Source organism: Schistocerca serialis, chromosome 10 (genome assembly GCF_023864345.2).
Source record: "Schistocerca serialis cubense isolate TAMUIC-IGC-003099 chromosome 10, iqSchSeri2.2, whole genome shotgun sequence".
Classification (NCBI taxonomy): Eukaryota; Metazoa; Arthropoda; class Insecta; order Orthoptera; family Acrididae; genus Schistocerca; species Schistocerca serialis.
In genome coordinates, this window is record NC_064647.1 from 158,598,353 (window position 1) to 158,618,863 (window position 20,511).

General features: G+C 40.9%; 1 protein-coding gene across 5 annotated transcripts in view; it reads right to left on the reverse strand.

Annotated features, from left to right (window-relative positions):
- The window catches only part of LOC126425294 (pyruvate carboxylase, mitochondrial), a 417,925-nt gene that overhangs the window by 24,539 nt on the left and 372,875 nt on the right, over positions 1 to 20,511 (reverse strand). For all 5 annotated transcript variants that reach the window (XM_050088273.1, XM_050088271.1, XM_050088272.1 and 2 more), the window contains 2 exons: positions 6,446 to 6,827; positions 2,186 to 2,426 (listed from right to left, as the gene is read on the reverse strand). In XM_050088273.1, coding sequence (XP_049944230.1) covers positions 2,186 to 2,426; positions 6,446 to 6,827 — 623 coding nt within the window. The remainder of the gene's footprint in view (positions 1 to 2,185; positions 2,427 to 6,445; positions 6,828 to 20,511) is intronic.

Consider the following 20,511-nt stretch of genomic DNA (forward strand, 5'->3'; position numbering starts at 1 on the left):
CTCGTACCCACACTATATATTAAATGGAGTGAAACTGCAAGCCAAAGGGAGCAAGCATACCAATGGCTAGAGAGTAGCTTATGAAATACACAAAAATTTCAACAGGTTCTTCTACTTTTAACACAGCAAGGTAGGACTACCCTACTTGTTATACCACTCCTGACAATATTATTTTGTACTGTTTACTTGTTCTAATTTTGTTAATAGCGCATGTATGACAATTATACAAAATAACTTATGATTTCTGCTTTATTTTATTACAGTTATTGTTCACAGGATAGTTTCCAGACCACTGAATATAGCAGTACATTCAGTTATTATGCAAATCTTTTATTTAAAAGAATACTCATGATTTACAATTCATATTTTAAATCATGTGAAGTTGAAGTATCCAGTAAGCAAATTGCTGTTTGTTTCTAAAGTGAAATAGCCACTTAAGCCCTCATTCTCCCTTTTCCAATAAACATCTTAGTTTTTCTAAAAGCCTATGTGTTTCAAAATTTATTTGTATTCAAAATTTATTTGTATTCAAAATTTTTGCAAACTAGGAAGTTCCAGTCTTACGTAGTGATTATAATCAAAATTCAGTGCCGTATTTTTCTAGCCCAGATTTTTCTGATTATTCCAAAAAATCAAAAAGTCTACTTTTACTAGAATAACTTGTTAATTATACAATTTGGAAAATTTTACACTCTCTCTCTCTCTCTCTCTCTCTCTCTCTCTCTCTCTCTCTCTCTCTCTCTCTCACTCACTCACTCACTCACTCACTCACTGTGACAGAGTGCGTGCGCCTTGGGTGGTATGTGGTATGGGTGAGAAAGTCATTGTCTTATTTTCTTTTCTCACCACCACCACCACCACCACCACCACCACCACCACCACCACCACCACCATTACTAAGAAAGAAGCCAAACTATCTGTGAAACAATCTGCGACTAATTTCAGATAATTTGTAACATTCCACTTCCTGGCCACACCAGTGTACACCAGAGCCAGTTTCCGGTATCTATGGGAAAGAGGCTTTTGTCCAGCCTGGAGATATCTGGCCAGTCTTTTCATAAGCCTATCTACTATGTTCAGTTCAAGAACCAGTGATTTGGCGTTGTCCAGGAACTGTTTCAAGTAAGCTTTGAAAAGCCCCAGAGGAAGCAGCTCTTTGCTGAAGAGTGTGCTAGCGGAGACAGAAAAAGTTCAACAGAAGTGCTGAATTCTGTTGCTGAAGTTGACTGGCTGAAAAGGCTAAAAACAGAGTTCTCTGGAGCTGCTCAGAACTCGAACGACTGAAAAGTTGGCCAATAGCTCTCTCTGGGTTTGTAGGGAGTGACCACATGCACTGCAAGGTGAAGACGGTATTTTAAATAGAGGGAGAGTAATCCTCAGTAATCAGTCAAGTGCACTGCCAATATCAACCTGTAGGTCCCGAATTCTGTTAGAGTTAGTTCTAGTTTTCTAGGTGTGCGTTGAAATTTCACAAATGTGCATGTGCTAAGTACGCACACATCTCAAACTAGGTCATGGAGTCAAGATGGAAGTTGTCAGCGAACAAAATGAGCCCAGCAAGCTTAAACTAAAACCAATTTATTCCATTTGTTCCTACAGAAACTTTAGTGCAGTGTTGCTGAGCATCTTTACTGTGTTGACTTTGAACTGTTATCTTGTTATGGAGCTTGTCAGAGGAAGTCTAGAAGCCAGATTAAGGCTCTGTAGGCCTGTTAGCAGTATAATACGCCAGTCCGGTAGTCAGATTTCTGAATCTTTCAGAAAGTAGCTATACAGATACAGGACTTTAACTATACTTTAGAACAATACAAATTTTTAAAGAATGTCTCATGGGTCTGAGCAAGGCTGATGACCCTTTTGTAACTTATTTAATAATATAGTAGCACTAAAGATGAAGTAGGGTCAGCTAATAAGTGCTTCTGAGCAAGTTTGCGGAGCAGTACACTCCGTAACTTGTCTGGCACACAACACGTTGCTATGATTTCACGTATTCGCCACAAAAGCTCCTAGGATGGACAAAAGAAATGTTTCAAATTCAGAGCAAAAGTTAATTAATTTCCAAAGCATAGTGTGTTGACAACTGAATTTATGATACAAAGCGCTCATCGTACTTCTAAATCTCACTATTCTACTACGTATCAAATGAGGAGACTGAAGAGCTGAGAAGAAAAACTGCTACACCTACCTTTATTGACAGTATGTGTGTCCCCGCTTTGACAAGTTCGTCTGACAGCTTGAGGTAGTAATCCAGGTTGTACTTCGTGCGGTTCGGGTCTGAGACATCACCTGTGTAGCTAATCGCAGCTTCTATGACACCACCGGCCTTCCCCACTGCATCCATTCCCAAGATCAGATTTGGGAGGTAATTGAGGGAATCAAACACACGGAAAATATCCATGCCATTCTGGACAGAAATCTCACAGAACCTGCAAAGGACACAAAAAGTAATGCACCATATCTACACCAAACCATTATAACAGGTGATACACTGTTGTTATGCCGCCACGTACACTGTTGTTATGCCGCTAAGTAGACTACAGTTCACACACGAAAAATTTATTTCATTTGTTACTCAGCAACCTGAGCAAAACAATGTCGATGTCATAACAATTTAGACTGCTGAGAAGGGGGTCAGAAACTTATGGCAGCCCACCTTTTACATATGACATAACGGTAGAGATTAAGTATATGTCAACCAGCTGAAATGCTCCTGTCAGCACACAAAAAGGCAAATACACTCCTCTGTAAAAGACCGACTGAAAAGAGTGAAACCAGCTGCCTCAATCCTCATTCTGCCTTTCTCACAAAACTTTTGACATGCGAACAAGTTCACACTCTTTTAACACAGAACATTCTAAATGCTTTTACCAAGTCCCTCTTTGCAGTGAAGCATTCATTCTCAACATTCTCCCTCCCAATGCCACTGTCTGTATGTCTCTCTCCAACTGTCTCCTTTTTCTCCTAATGGCAATTTCTCTTATCTGTGTCTTTCACTGTCACTGTTTTCATCCTTTTCTCTCGCTCTTCCTTACCACCGTCTCCTCCACCTGGCCCTTTCACTGTCTCTCTATCCTACTGCTGTTTTGTTTGTCCCATTCTTTTTCTCTCCTACTTCCATTGTCTCTTCCTTTATCTCTCACAGTCTGCTGTCTTTCTCTTCAACCAATACTACTACTACTCCAGACGTGTCCCTGTAAATGGTTTTGACCCCTAAACCAGTAAACTTCAATATGATGAGGGAAAGTGGCAACTTTTTTGATGTCAAAAGCATCCGACACATCCAAGCACATGTATGGTCTCCACTCATCTCCCTCTTTTGTTCCCACTGCTTCTACTTCCACCCATTTCTACCTCTCTTTTACTGCCACTGTCAATCTCCTCTCTGAGTGACAGAGGTGGAATGAGGATTGAGGCACCTCATTCCAGAACACACTCGCCTTTATTGGGCTCAGACAGTAGCATTTTCTTTTTTTCCAGCTGGTCCCTTCTTTTCCCTGTTACATCAGGGTGTGCTGGTTATATAAAATGAGTTCCGTAAGTCAGTAAAGTTTTGGCAGCTATTTATATACTTTGAACCATTTAAGCAAAAAAGTATGCATAATATAAGATTAACTCAAAATCATCTCCCATCCCATGCAAGTTCACTTTAGAATACTTTATGTAGAAATGCACAACATTTATATGCTACACCTACAGTATATGGGGGAAAAATGTGGTGTTTGATTTGCAAATATAAAGCATTTTGTACAAAAAAAACAATTTTTTGTAAGGTGCTCACATCATCAGGTGACCCCATTGATTAACTTCCACATCAAGACAGTCCGATAGTTGTGAAGTGCCCATTATAAATAGACGATACATCATCAAAGTTTTATTGGTGAAAAAATAGTGACTAAAACATAGTTTGGTGACCGCAGAATCCTTTCAGTTATCCCAGAACTCTTGCTATGTGTTCAGTACATCAGTTAAAACTACATTTACACTTTCACGCTGAATTTTACGTGCATGTTTTACAGAAATAAGCATGGTAACTATAAATGTCTGGATCTCAGTAATAGATAATGACACTGAAATATGTTTCAAAGTTCCCTGGTAACATCGTCTTAAGAACATATGGCAAAAGCTTGCCACAAACAGAAATTATAGAAGTGGCCATCCCCACAACTGGAACTTTTGGTACCAAAAAATTATGGTTTTCAGTGTTTTCTCAGCAACCACCCATAAAGACACAGTCTTTTGAAAGCTGTGTAAGGCTCACCCTAGACACCAACTAATGCAAAAGAACCAACTAATTTGCTCAGTTTGCCTGGGCTGCAAGAAGCATCTGATGTTTCAATTTTGAGCCTGTGCTGTGGGATAGCTAGAGTATGCCCATTCTTCCTAAAGATATACAAATGTTTGCTAACCAGAGCTATCCAAAACATTTGACCTCTTAACTCTGTGGCCAACAGAACCCAAGATATGACCACTGAATTTTTATGCACACTTTTGAAACATATTGCACAAGGTATTAGAATTATAGAACTGCAAATAGTCTCTCACCTTGAGGATTAAATATTGCACTAAACACCTTGATCTACCCCATGTGCTATGTAACTTTTTACTTCATATGGTGATTGCTGGGTATGGTTTTAATGATCCGTGCCTCATTCACTGTGTTCCATATATGTCATCAAAAGGGGAAACCTTCAGGAATGTGGAGCAAGGTGAAGCATTCATTTACAAAAGACAAATACTGAATACTCTATTAACAATAGAGCAATACTGCTTAATCTATTCAGAGCTAAATTTAACCAAGTACATTAGAAAGAGCACTGCCACTTTTTGGAAAGAGTTACTTTCTCCTTAGTTACACTAAACAGCTGCTCTTTATCTAGTACTGGCAGTTTAATATTTACTTGATCACAACACCATTTTTTAAAGAAAATATGCACCTTTTAGAAGTCTGTTTACAGTACATTACTACTTGTCATACAGTTTACAGCAAACACAGGTACTTACTATGTAGCTAACAGAACTTTCCAATACTTAATTTTGTTTTGAAAAGGTCACAATTTTCCACTTGTTGCTTAAGGGTTTTGTTGAAACCTTACCACCAGAGTACATAACTTGAATCTTAGAGCAGGAGGCTAAGTCTACACGAAAATTGTTTTGCGTTTCATATTGTGAGTGTTTACACCTGAGTTCAGTTGAAACTGATTTTTACTATCAGCAACAAAACAAATTACCGAGTAAATGATTGGGAATTAAATGTAAGAACTAGAAGATCCTTACAAAGGCTTCTGCAAGACATACTGTTTTCTGCCGAATGCACACTATTTATTTTAGGTGTAGTACCCCACAAGATAATTCCATATGACAAGAAGAGATTGAAAATATCCAAAATAAGCCAACACTTTTGGCAATATATAAACACAATGAGAGATGTGTCGAAGGGGGTAACACACTGAACTCAACTTCTTGATCAGTTAATCCACTTGTTGACTCAGTTGTTATACAGCTAGACAGAAAAGAATAACAACATTGTGGGAAGGATACATTAGATGCTGAATGCTAAAATGAAAAAGACTGCTAAAATATTTAACCTTTTGGACAAAGCCGCCTTCCCCCCCTCCCCTGTCCCTCTGTCTCTTTGCATTATCAGTCTTCTGACTAGCTTCATGTTTCCTGTGATGAATTTTTCTCCTGTATTAGCCGCTTCACTTCAGAGTAGCACTTGTACCCCACATCCTCAATTATTTGCCGGATGTATTCTAATCTCTGTCTATCCCTACAGTTTCCTCTAGTACCTTGGAGGTTATACCTTAAGAGACGTCATACCATACTCTCATCTTGGCAGTGTTTTTCATATGTTCCTTTCTTCACAGATTCCACAGAGAATCTTCCGATTCCTTGTCCAATCCACCCGATTTTTAACATTCCTGTGCAGCACCTCATCTCAAATGCTTCAGTTCCCTTTTGTTCTGGTTTTCCTACGGCTGCTTCAAATTAACTCTTAGGCCTGAACCAGTAAACATGTCTTTACCATGAATGCCTTATATGCCTACGCTAGTCTGCGTTTTATGCAGGTGCCAGCTAACCAAAATTCGAAAGAATAAGAGAGCCATTTCTTCTTCACACCACTTCTCAGAACAGAACTGCTGAAAGCTCGCAGTGAGACACTGTAGTGTAGGATTGATTTGAAGAGCATTTTATATTTACTCAACTAGAAGTTCATTTTAACTTATAACTTATATTTGAAACATTATTAAGGTTTACTGTTCACAAATCCTGCAGATATTATCTTTAAATAAGACCTGTAAAGTAGCAGTTTAAATACAATGTCACATCCCTTTACCACTGGCAGTGTAAAGTACAGTAGTTTTGGCATAAGCACAGGAACTATTGGCTTGGAGGGTTCACTTTATTACTATGAAGTACTATCAAATTTCATTCTGTAACTTACTTGTACACAACATTGTCTGGATAGTTTGTGTACCCAACTGCATTGGCACCTCGCAGTAACATTTGGAAAGGTATGTTAGGCATGGCAGCTCTCATGTCCTGTAACCTCTCCCAGGGGCACTCGTGCAGGAAGCGGAGCGCCACGTCGAAGGTAGCCCCGCCCCAGTTCTCAGTTGCAAAAAGCGGAGAGAAACGATGGGCCACATACGGAGAGATGCGCAGCAAGTCGTGCGACCGTACACGAGTTGCCAGTAGGGACTGGTGGGCATCACGGAATGTTGTGTCCATGAGCAGGAGCCCCTTGTGCTGACGGACGTGCTTGGCAAAACCCTCCGGTCCTTCTTTCTTCAGAATGTCACGAAGACCTGGCGGAGGTGCCAGTTCTGTATGCAGAAAAGCAAAATTTTCAGAAATGATGTTTTAAACTGTAAATTCAAACGTTTATCTATATGTACAAAGAAGAGTGTCTGGCTGTTTGTAATTCATACAAATCTATAGTTTTATTCCAATCTTTACGAAATTTTGCACACTTTACCTTCAAGACAAGAAGAAGATAACTGTCTACTAAAGATTTTGTAATCCGACTTTAAACATATATGTATGTAATATATACAAAGGGGAAAGGTTGTTACAGTGGCAATACTTATCTTGGAGATAGTACCATCAGACATCACTAGATCGCAAGATAAGTGAAAGCCCAAGAATTTGACAAACACGATTGCAAACTTTTATTTATTGATTATTTGCCATTGCTCCACACGACACATACCTTACAAATATTTTAGTCCACATTTCACAGCTATTTTTATTATTAAAATCCACAATTTTACACAAATGCTGAAGCAAGTTGTCGATGCACTACCAACACAAGTGTCTAGATCACGGGCCAATCAAAACAGAATCCAAGACTTCCTGAAATGTAACATTAACACTTCGAACAGTTCGAGTCATACTCAAACACAGTCCTACTTGAAAAAGGGGAAAATTGAGCTGAAACAATGTAACACATAACACAATATAACACAAATTCTCCAGAAACACATTGAGATACAGTACTTATCGCAAAAGGTAACAACACATGTGTGACTGATATTCAATACCCTGGGGAACACCAGGCAATGCGGCTAGTCAGCAATACCGGGAGAACCTGAAATCTGACAAAATTTCAGAGGCTCTTCAGAGATATTTTCTGAGGATTAGTACAAGGGAGGTGTAGTTTCTGGCAGTTCATTACAGAGTAACTGCATTTCATCTGATTTTCTAGCATCATTTGCATTTGTACAATGGTGCATATGTTAGCAGTATGTGCTTTGTGTCTAGTTTGGGAATAAATTTGTTCAGATCATTCACACATCAGTGACATCAACTTTACTCTTTGCATTTAACCCCGCACCAGAGGACCCTGTGTGAAATTTTTGCACTTTTACAGATCTAAATAACGACATATTTGGAACAAGTGTAGTCACTGGGATAACGGTAGTTGTGGGAATGAAGAGAAAACATGATCAAACATGCAAGAACACTGAAATAATTATCATCAATTTATGGGGGCTGGTTACATTGGATTGGCTGATGTCATTTGACAACTATCCTACCTCTCTGAACTTGTTTGAGCCTCATTCACCTGTCTATGAGCATTAGACCAACAAAGTTGAGTACACATTTGCAGAATACACCAACATGATCATCTGCATGGCAAAGCTCACAGTAATGCGCTCATCGCGTTTATCAAAATAGTTCTGCACTATGTCGGATTCCATGGCATACCCATTTTGCCACAATTACACAATAGCTTTGACAAAGGGTACCATCACTGTCAGCAGGCACGAGTGTGGTGCTCCTAGGATATGCAGCACACCCAAATTGGAAGAGGCTGTACTTTACCATGCTTGTCAACACATACAGAAGCAACTCCTTCATCTATTAATTATTGGAATTGTTTAACAAGTGATGTACTGGGTTATGTCTAACCAATTACTTGTAAAAACAAAGATGATGTGACTTACCAAACGAAGGCGCTGGCATGTCGATAGACACACAAACAAACACAAACATACACACAAAATTCTAGCTTTTGCAACCAACGGTTGCTTCGTCAGTATAGAGGGAAGGAGAGGGAAAGACGAAAGGATGTGGATTTTAAGGGAGAGGGTAAGGAGTCATTCCAATCCCGGGAGCAGAAAGACTTACCTTAGGGGGAAAAAAGGACGGGTATACACTCTCGCGCGCCCCTAAGGTAAGTCTTTCCGCTCCCGGGATTGGAATGACTCCTTACTCTCTCCCTTAAAACCCACATTCTTTTGTCTTTCCCTCTCCTTCCCTCTTTCCTGACGAAGCAACCGTTGGTTGCGAAAGCTAGAATCTCTCCCTCACACACACACACACACACACACACACACACACACACACACACACACACACACACACACACACACACACACACACACACACACACACACACACACGTCGAGGCAGAAGTGCAGAGGCAAAGATGTTGTTGAATGACAGGTGAGGTATGAGTGGCGGCAACTTGAAATTAGTGGAGATTGAGGCCTGGTGGATAACGGGAAGAGAGGATATATTGAAGAGCAAGTTTCCATCTCCAGAGTTCGGATAGGTTGGTGTTAGTGGGAAGTATCCAGATAACCAGGACGGTGTAACACTGTGCCAAGATGTGCTGGCCGTGCACCAAGGCATGTTTAGCCACAGGGTGATCCTCATTACCAACAAACACTGTCTGCCTGTGTCCATTGATGCGAATGGACAGTTTGTTGCTGGTCATTCCCACATAGAATGCATCACAGTGTAGGCAGGTCAGTTGGTAAATCACGTGAGTGCTTTCACACGTGGCTCTGTCTTTGATTGTGTACACCTTCCGGGTTACAGGACTGGAGTAGGTGGTGGTGGTGGTGGGAGGGTGCATGGGACAGGTTTTACACCAGGGGCAGTTACAAGGGTAGGAGCCAGAGGGTAGGAAAGGTGGTTTGGGGATTTCATAGGGATGAACTAAGAGGTTATGAAGGTTAGGTGGACGGCGGAAAGACACTCTTGGTGGAGTGGGGAGGATTTCATGAAGGTGTAAAACCTGTCCCATGCACCCTCCCACCACCACCTACTCCAGTCCTGTAACCCGGAAGGTGTACACAATCAAAGGCAGAGCCACGTGTGAAAGCACCCACGTTATTTACCAACTGACCTGCCTACACTGTGACGCATTCTATGTGGGAATGACCAGCAACAAACTGTCCATTCGCATCAATGGACACAGGCAGACAGTGTTTGTTGGTAATGATGATTACCCTGTGGCTAAACATGCCTTGGTGCACGGCCAGCACATCTTGGCACAGTGTTACACCGTCCTGGTTATCTGGATACTTCCCACTAACACCAACTTATCCTAACTCCGGAGATGGGAACTTGCTCTTCAATATATCCTCTCTTCCCGTTATCCACCAGGCCTCAATCTCCGCTAATTTCAAGTTGCCGCCACTCATACCTCACCTGACATTCAACAACATCTTTGCCTCTGCACTTCCGCCTCGATTGACATCTCTGCCCAAACCCTTTGCCTTTGAATATGTCTGCTTGTGTCTGTATATGTGTGGATGGATGTGTGTGTGTGTGTGTGTGTGTGTGTGTGTGTGTGTGTGTGTGTGTGTGTGTGTGTGCGTGTGCACGCGCGCAAGTGTATACCCGTCCTTTTTTCCCCCTAAGGTAAGTCTTTCCGCTCCCGGGATTGGAATGACTCCTTACTCTCTCCCTTAAAACCCACATCCTTTTGTCTTTCCCTCTCCTTCCCTCTTTCCTGACGAAGCAACCGTTGGTTGCGAAAGCTAGAATTTTGTGTGCATGTTTGTGTGTCTATCGACGTGCCAGTGCCTTCGTTTGGTAAGTCACATCATCTTTGTTTTGAGATATATTTTTCCTATGTGGAATGTTTCCCTCTATTATATTCAATTACTTGTAAAAGTGGACGTGTTACCATCATGTTTTCAAATGGTTGTACTAAGGAAATGGTACACGTCTGGACATGGGTTCCAATGCACACTATTGCATGTTAATTCCCCTCTGCAAGTCCTGTAATTTTGTAACGGGCATTTCCAAACAGCCTGTACATTTCCATGCCCATAATTTTGAACAAAATTCTTTACAGAGCTTTATAATGCTTCTGTGTAAAGGGTATCTGATGTAAGAATGTAATATTCATGTACTTTTCGATTTCTTTTTTTTTTACTTTTTATTTTTTATTTTTTAGGGCTACAAAAATATCAGTTGATTTAGTTACCTTTGAGAAGGCTACAGACAACTGTCCGAGTGTAAAGGTGGGATTTGGTAAATACAGTCCTACTCTTTGAAGCTTTTGTCCTTGTGACTTGTTTATAGTGATAGCATATTCAATCTTGATAAGCAATTGTCTCCTTGTCAACTGAAAAGGTATGCTTGGGTCAGATGATGTGATGTTTAAGTTTATCTGTGGTATTACAGTAGTCTTCCCGGTGTCAATAATTAATGAGCAAAAAATATAAAATAAATAAAAAAAACAAGTAAATAAGTGTAATTTACTGCTCATGACGGTATACGACTGTCATCAAATGCTTATACTTTCTAACTTTCAATCTTAATATTTATGTTTCCTGAGGCAGAAGAGAAGTTTAATGAGAAATACGAATATAAAATCCAAAAGTTTATATAAATGTGAATGTATAGATTAGAACATAGTGTTCGCTTAATACCTGGCATGTAACTAAGGTCTCTCTAACTGTATTCTGAGATTTTAATTGCACTTCATACTCTATGTAAGCACTTTAGACCATAGCAGCACTAAATAAATCACAATTCGAGGTGACAATGACAAATATGTTTGTCATTTCAGAATGTATATTAGTTTAGAAAAGTCTGTTTGTACAACAGAAAGAGATGGTGGACTATGGCAGTGGCCACAGTTATTATCTACAACAATGCTGTATACAAATTATCCAGTTAATGAGTCCTTGGTACTTGTAATAAGACAAAGGGGTTTCCTTTCCGTAATTAGTGAGTTAGCTACATAAAATATAGGTATAATGCTGGTCATCCATGATGCCCTTTTGCCTGTGGTAGTTAAAAAGTCCCTTATGTTACAATCTTCCACATATAGTAAGCTTTGGTGCAACATTGGTACATAATGTCAGAAGCCAGTTAAAAGACCTTCCTACCAATACCTCATTTATTTCTGTACGATCAGTATGTGTTGAGACAAAGGGATGTTTAACATCAACACTGGACAGTTCTCTTTTGGGTTTGTTTTTCCTGTAGTGTTAGTTGTTCATTAACAGTGACACACAGCAGTACTACAGGTAGGGTTGTTGAGGAATAGTTTGACAATAGGCACCTGGTGTACGAGTTCACCGAATGCAATGGAAGTGCGACACTGTGGTGCTTTGCTGAGCTGTTCCTACAGCAATGGCAAAAATGTAACTGTGTATGTACTTCTTCTATGGGCTGTTGTATTACTCTGTGTTTTCATAGTACGTTTGGTTCATTGCATACTGCAGGATTTTTCAATGTTGTGAAGATTTTTCAGGGAAAGCAAAGTCGTTGGAATCACTAACCAAATAAATTACATATAATTACATCATAGGATCTGGACAAAAATATGGAAACACCAAAAACACACTATATTACCACATCTAATACAGTGTAAGTAAATTTATCATTTAAAACAGCTTCCAGACATATCAGAATGGATAAATGAAGGTCCTGAATCGTTTTCAAGGGAATTTTTTACCATTCTTCTTCCAAAGGATACATGTTCATAGGGTTAAATGGCCACTGTCATTTTGCATAAAATAATTTTGAGTATTAAATTACATCACCACTGCTGATGTTTCAACTGAGTTTGCAGCAGTTCTCTTCAAGGCAGTTAACTGCTGGATACTGGTGAAAGTCTTCCCCTCCATGCTGTCTAGTTCAGTTATCTGCTGGCTACTGATGTCACATGGCTGGGACATCACTGGACAATTTGAAGATTATGGGGGGGGAGGGGGGGGGGGGGGGAATGGTTGAGGCATGGCAACAGGAAATCAGCAGCTGGTACCCAGTGGAAGTACGAGGGTGGTTTGAAAAGTTCTCGGCATCACCAAGAGAGATCAGCGCTAGCGCAATGAGTTGTTCACGTGATATTCATGGACTGTTAACTGTAAACACATGCCATGTCATTGCTCTTGGAACAGAGCTGTGGCGTCTTGGAAGAGATGTGGCTCTGTTGTTGTTCCTGCATAGTGAGGATGGAGGGGTGGGGGTGGGAGTGTCAAGATTCGAGCTGTGATTAAGTACTTCGTTAAGAAAGGTATAGCAGCAAAGGACATTCACGCCGATTTCCAGAATATACTTGGGGACTCTGCTCCTTCATATTCCACTGTTGCCAAGTGGACAAATGAATTTAAATTTGGTTGGGAGAGCTTAGACAATGATCCGCACAGAGGTCGGCCAAGAGGTGTCACTACTCCAGAAATCATTGCGAAAGTACACAAAATGGACGTGGAGGATCACCGATTGAAAGTGCGTGAAATTGCTCCCGCTTGCCAGATGTCATCTAAAAGGGCATATCACATTTTATCTGAAGAATTAGAAATGAAAAAATTATCTGTAAGATGGGTGCCACGGCTCCTTATGCGTGCCTGCACACACGTGCCGTCGCCATGGCAAAATTACGCGAACTATGGTATGAATTGTTGCCACACTCGCCTTATTCACCTCGTATGGCTCTGTCAGACTTCCATCTCTTCCCAAAACTGAAAATTTTTCTTCGTGGATGAAGATTCACTCCAAACTAAGAACTGATAGCTGGAGTTGACAACTATTTTGCAGGCATGGAAGTAAATCATGGAGATGGGATCAAGGCACTGGAACATCGTTGGACCAAGTGCACTAATCTACAAGGAGATTACATTGAAAACTAAAAAAGTTTCAGTGATTTAAGTAATTTTTTCTATTCCATTCAGAGAATGTTTCAAACCACCCTCGTATTTTCCTTCAGTGAAGAGACACAGCTGTTTATCTAGTAGCCACTGTTTATGATTTTAAGCCAGGGTCAAGTGGTGCTGCTGGCTGGCGAACACATCTTGTCTGCTTCTGCTGGAATCATTGGCAGGCAGGCTGTAGGTAAGTTGTAGCCATCCTCTCTGTTCATGCTGTTAGAGCATTTAATTATTTTGATAACCTCCCCTCATTTTAGGCTGCTACGTCTATGGCTGCCAAGCATGCACGCGAGGCTCTTTAAACTGACATGATGGCCACCTTCCTGGTGGTGTCCAACTACAGCTGATCTGTTCCGCTGCCCCAGTCGTATGTAACATTCAAGCTATGAAATGTGAATGCTAATAGGTCTCCCAATTTCACAAAACAAACTTCACTGCATTCACTTTCAAGTTCGTAGATGCCTGCAGCGTGAAGAGTGTCTCTAGGATCCTTCATGGGCCTCAATAGATTTCAGATCTGAACACCACAATGCAATATGGGTTTAATTCCTCCACGACAGAACATTGCCTACATGGTCGCTAATGACTCTCGCATAATATAAGTGAGCAAAAGGAAGAGTTTCTGTATCACTGCACCTTATAACTATTTGTATGTCTCTGTTGTTACATCCACTTACATGAAATGTTGCTTTGGGAGTTGCATACAAACCTCCTACCAGAGCACCATGGGCAATAGCCTACCATACACTATTCCCCTTAATAGCAACCAGCTTTCAAATTGTCCAATGACATCCCAGATATATGACATCAGTAGCCACTAATAACTGAAACAGACAGTATATAGGGGAAGACATTCACCAGTATCCAGCACTAAGCACACTGAAGAAGACCACTGCAAAGTTAATCAAAATTTCAGTAATTTAATTGTTTTAGTGTCTATAATAATGAGGCCTAATACTCAAAATTATTTTGTTCAGGAAAGCTCCAAATAATGTCACAATCATTTTCGGTGCCTCCTCTAGCATTCTACTGAAATTGCAGTACAGCAACATATATTTGTACTTTAATATTCCTTTAAGGGATTGCTTTACAAAGTAATTTTAAAAACATCATATATAGGTTAAATAATCCAAACCAAGAAAGTTGCTCTTCACAACACTTTTGCACTACACTTACATTGCTAACAGAACTTTTACATGAAGCCTTGATGATCCAGCCTGAAGAACCCTTGAGAACCAGTGATCAACAAATTTTCATAATAATTTTTGGCACGAACAGACTGTCCACTGACTGCCATCCACAAAGGTAAGTTCCAACATCTATAAAAAGGGAAAAATGGCAAATGTCCCCACCAAATGACATGGTGTATGATCTCTATCTTACAACTTGGAGCTAACAAAACACAGTTTATGGATTATGTGCATGAATTTATGAGTCTATTAGAAACTACATTCCAAGTTGGCAATGGGCTGTCTGGAAAAATATTCTGTTCTAGTTGCTGCCTGGCATGTGTGCTGGAAAAAGAAAGCAACAGTTTTAAGCCATTTACACCAGCAGATGGAAAGCTAGTCTTATGTTTCAACAAGACTTAAAACTGATAGTTCTTCCAAACCCAAAGAAAGTGACAGTGCCCTTTGGAATTGGTTACTAAAATCAGATCATTAACTATTGTAGAAAAAAAAACCATATCTCGGGATTTGTAATATCTATTAACTGACAGAGAAGCTTCAACGTCAGAAACTAATTTTTACTTCTACAATAATGTGTTTCTTGACAGAGACAAATCTTAAAGCAACAGAAGGAGACTTCAGAAATATCCAGCAGAGAATGAAGCAGGCTGCTTGGGTAATCCCAGCCCAAATAGATGCATTAGGCAATGTATGAAACAATGATCAGCTCTGCATCCAGAAAGTGCTGCTGTAGCCAAACTTCCATGTGCTGCCCCCTATCTAGGTAGCAACATCTATGTCCGATTCGCTTGGCTGTTATTAGCATATGCAACAATTATGTTCAATAGAAGTGTTTTCAGTGGTTCAAAACTCACTCAGGCATCAGACCAGATGAGATGCCTGTGAGACTTGCTCCATTTCTAACAGCAATTTATTTTAGACGACTGAAGCAATGGAGCACAGCAAATGGGAGAAAATATAAACCTGGTCATTAACATTTTCAAAAATGGTTGTTGGGAAGATGAACGTAATTATAGGCCTAGATCACTGGCATCAACTTGTTAAAGAAGTATCTAACATGTTTCATGATCCATTATGATGTCTTTGGAGAACAAAATTCTCTACTATGAAAATCAATATGGACCCCATAAACAGAGATCTTGTAAAACCCAGCTTGTTCTTTTCATCCATGGAATTAGGAGCACCACAGACAATGGCACACAGGTTGATGCTGCGATCCTCGACTTCAGAAGGCATTCGACAAAGTTGCACACTATCATTTAGTGCATAAAATATGAACTTACGAAGTTTCAAACAAGATTTTCTGAGGAGATTCAGGGCTTCCTAGCAGATGGAACAAAGTACACTGTTCTTAATAGCACAAAATCGAAAAATGTAAAGATAATTTTTGGAGTACCACAACGGCATATTATAAGGCCATACAATGTAGATAAACAATCTAGTGGATGATGTCAAAAGCTCCTTGAGGCTGCTCACAGATGATGCTGTTGCATATAAGAAGGTTGAACACTGTACAAGTAGCAAAATGCAGGACCAGCAGATGACCGACAGACAGCTGACCTTGTACATAAATAAATGTAACACGTTATGCAAAAGCGATCCATTACTTTTTGATCTTCTGTTCCTGGAAAGTCACTGAAAACAGTAATAACAGTAATAACCATCAAATACTGGAAATAATTGTCCGACACAACCCAAACTGGAATGACCACGCAAAACAAATAGCACAAAAAGCAGACACTAGGCTGTGATTCATAGGAACAATATATCCATGAAAGACGTGGCATATAAAACACTTGTTAGACAATTCTTGAATACTGCTCAGTAGTCTGAAATCCTTATTTACCACACTGGATTAATAGAAGGCAAAGAAGAGCTAAGAAAGAGCAACATGTCTTGTCACTGTGTTGTTTAGTAAGAGTGAGGGCACTACACAGACGCTCTTGAAACTCTAGTAACAGATGCTACAAGAGAGGCAGCGTGTGTGACACAGAGATGTTTTCTGTTGAAATTCTGAGGGTGTACATTGTAGGAGGCATCAGGTAACATAGTAATCCTTATATGTATGTCTCATGAAATGACCATGATAAGACAATCAAAGAAATTAGAGCTCACACCACGGTTTGTCAACAGTGGGTTCTTCCCCACACTATTCATGAATGGTACGGGGAAGAGTGGGTGGGAGCCCCCTAATGGAGATAGGCAGGACAAAAATACCAACAGAAACTATTCATGATTTTTCCATCATTGGTGGCCACAGTCATGCAGCATTTTTTCTGTTTTTGATGCAATTTCTGCCATTTGACTGTATGTTTTAATCCAATAGCATCAAATGACGAGTTATTGCAGGATAGAAAAAGGAGTTAAAGTGCACAGCACTGTAGAAATTGTGGTGTTGCTCTAAATTTTGAAAACTGTTATGAGATCTACCAAAGCCAACAATCATACTAGCTGATATTTAAAAACAACAATACTAGCTACTATTTACTAAACATGATTTCAAAGGAATCAGTAAGGTATTTAAATACAATGTCACAGGGTTAATATTCATTCATTTCACACTATCACAACTTTGGTTTTATAGCTATTACTGTCAGGCATAAACATGAAAGACATGGAAATCTGACATGTCTAAATGACGTACCCTTGTCAAAATATTACAATATATATCTGGTCACACACACCTGTCATTGCATTATAGGTTGTAGGTGGGTAGAAGAGGAGGGCAGAAAATCTATTTGCTAAGGGATGAGAACATTTTGGGCACATATACCTAGCCACATCATGCAAGTTTGAACACTATTTATCAATAATGTTTTTGCATTACTGTGATAGTGATGGCATTAGTTTGAAATACAAATTAACTGTATTTGCTAAAATGCACACACCCTCAATCACAAAATTGAATTTTTTTCATTTACTTGATTCACTGATGGGCAAGTTACATGTTAGTGTATTTTTGGCCGGCATAAAATGAAGAATTATCTTCTGGCTTCATGAAAATTCTATCACAAGACAAAAAGTTAGCGGCACTACTTTATCAATGAATTTAAATATAATTTCCAAGATAACACAGCACAAAAATAAAGTTATCTGGTTACTAAAGAGATTTACAAGTGTTGGTGTCCTAATTTCATCTCAGATACATAAGTGAAAGTGTACAGTGACACAAACCCCATTGAATCCAGATATTGTTATCCACAGCAAAACTGTTGATATCTGACTAAGGTATAGAGAGTGAAGAGTTCTCCCACAACCGTAAGTATAAAACATAACCCAAATGACATAAGAATGAGAGAACAACAAATATCCCACAATGGTTGTAACAAACGCCCATGCACAATTAAGAGAGAGATTTGATCATATTTATTCCAACACAGTACTAAAATTCTACATATTTACTAACTAGATTGCTAAATATTGTATACATGAATGAACTATTTTTAGTATTGCACTTTCTGTTGGCTCTACAAAGAAGCTGAACTAAAAGAACTATTTTTAACATCTGTAGTATCTACACTCCTGGAAATTGAAATAAGAACACCGTGAATTCATTGTCCCAGGAAGGGGAAACTTTATTGACACATTCCTGGGGTCAGATACATCACATGATCACACTGACAGAACCACAGGCACATAGACACAGGCAACAGAGCATGCACAATGTCGGCACTAGTACAGTGTATATCCACCTCTCGCAGCAATGCAGGCTGCTATTCTCCCATGGAGACGATCGTAGAGATGCTGGATGTAGTCCTGCGGAACGGCTTGCCAAGCCATTTCCACCTGGCGCCTCAGTTGGACCAGCGTTCGTGCTGGACGTGCAGACCGCGTGAGACGACGCTTCATCCAGTCCCAAACATGCTCAATGGGGGACAGATCCGGAGATCTTGCTGGCCAGGGTAGTTGACGTACACCTTTTAGAGCACGTTGGGTGGCACGGGATTCATGCGGACGTGCATTGTCCTGTTGGAACAGCAAGTTCCCTTGCCGGTCTAGGAATGGTAGAACGATGGGTTCGATGACGGTTTGGATATACCGTGCACTATTCAGTGTCCCCTCGACGATCACCAGTGGTGTAAGGCCAGTGTAGGAGATCGCTCCCCACACCATGATGCCGGGTGTTGGCCCTGTGTGCCTCGGTCGTATGCAGTCCTGATCGTGGCGCTCACCTGCACGGCGCCAAACACGCATACGACCATCATTGGCACCAAGGCAGAAGCGACTCTCATCGCTGAAGACGACACGTCTCCATTCGTCCCTCCATTCACGCCTGTCGCGACACCACTGGAGGCGGGCTGCACGATGTTGGGGCGTGAGCGGAAGACGGCCTAACGGTGTGCGGGACCGTAGCCCAGCTTCATGGAGACAGTTGCGAATCGTCCTCGCCGATACCCCAGGAGCAACAGTGTCCCTAATTTGCTGGGAAGTGGCGGTGCGGTCCCCTACGGCACAGCGTAGGATCCTACGGTCTTGGCGTGCATCCGTGCGTCGCTGCGGTCCCGTCCCAGGTCGACGGGCACGTGCACCTTCCGCCGACCACTGGCGACAACATCTATGTACTGTGGAGACCTCACGCCCCACGTGTTGAGCAATTCGGCGGTACGTCCACCCGGCCTCCCGCATGCCCGCTATACGCCCTCGCTCAAAGTCCGTCAACTGCACATACGGTTCACGTCCACGCTGTCGCGGCATGCTACCAGTGCTAAAGACTGCGATGGAGCTCCGTATGCCACGGCAAACTGGCTGACACTGACGGCGGCGGTGCACAAATGCTGCGCAGCTAGCGCCATTCGACGGCCAACACCGCGGTTCCTGGTGTGTCCGCTGTGCCGTGCGTGTGATCATTGCTTGTACAGCCCTCTCGCAGTGTCCGGAACAAGTATGGTGGGTCTGACACACCGGTGTCAATGTGTTCTATTTTCCATTTCCAGGAGTGTATATTACTAAATGGCTAAAACAGTCACTGAATTACCAACTGCAGGCTGCCTATCTAACAACTTGCAGGAGCAACAAAAGTCTGATTTTCAGTATTTCCTATAATTATTGTCCCAATTTAAAACCCTGTCGTAATCTACTCATAAAGAGTTATAACGTTATGTTGTACGGCTAACCCAACAAGGCAAGTATTATAGCTAGGAACAGTGTATATGTCTCAAGAAAGAGTACAGCTATTGTCTGGATTTATTGTTTTATTTGCAGGAAGAACCCGGCTAAGGGACAATGTATGTCTTCAAGTTGGGACTGCAATGGCAATAACTTTGTGAGATATCTGCTGGTGCATGACCTATAATCGCCAACAAATGTTCACAAAAGTTCCACATCACTCTGCTATGTCATGCAGTTGTGTTTCTTACAGAATGGCCATCCCAGGATTGGCATCATATGTTGTTTATGGATCAAACTCTGATTTGTTTGTACCCTGATAATCACAGTAAATGTGTCTTTAGACAATCTGGCAATATAGAAATATTATTACACTGTGCCCCACACATGCAATAAGGTGGTGGTGGTGGTGGAGTGATGTTCCGGCACAGCATTACACAGGGCCTCTTCATGGTTTTTGGGGGCAATCTTACTGCTCTACTGTATAAGGATGAGATTCTGTAACCAATAGAGGGCCCATGCAACCAACATTTTCTGACAATTTTGCCTTGATGGATGGTAACTTCCATGCCCACCATGCTGTTCTCATGAACATGTTCCTTCAGCATATTTAGGATCATCATAATGGAGTGGCCTGCCTTTTCCCTGGACATGAACCCAATCAAACATGTGGGATCAATTAAAATGAACTGTCTTTGGTCATTGAGGATGATTACATACTCTGGGTAACTTATGCAAAATCTCCATTGAAGAGAGGTACAATTTGGAGTAGGTGGTCAATGATTTCATTGATGGCATGCCACAACTGTGAT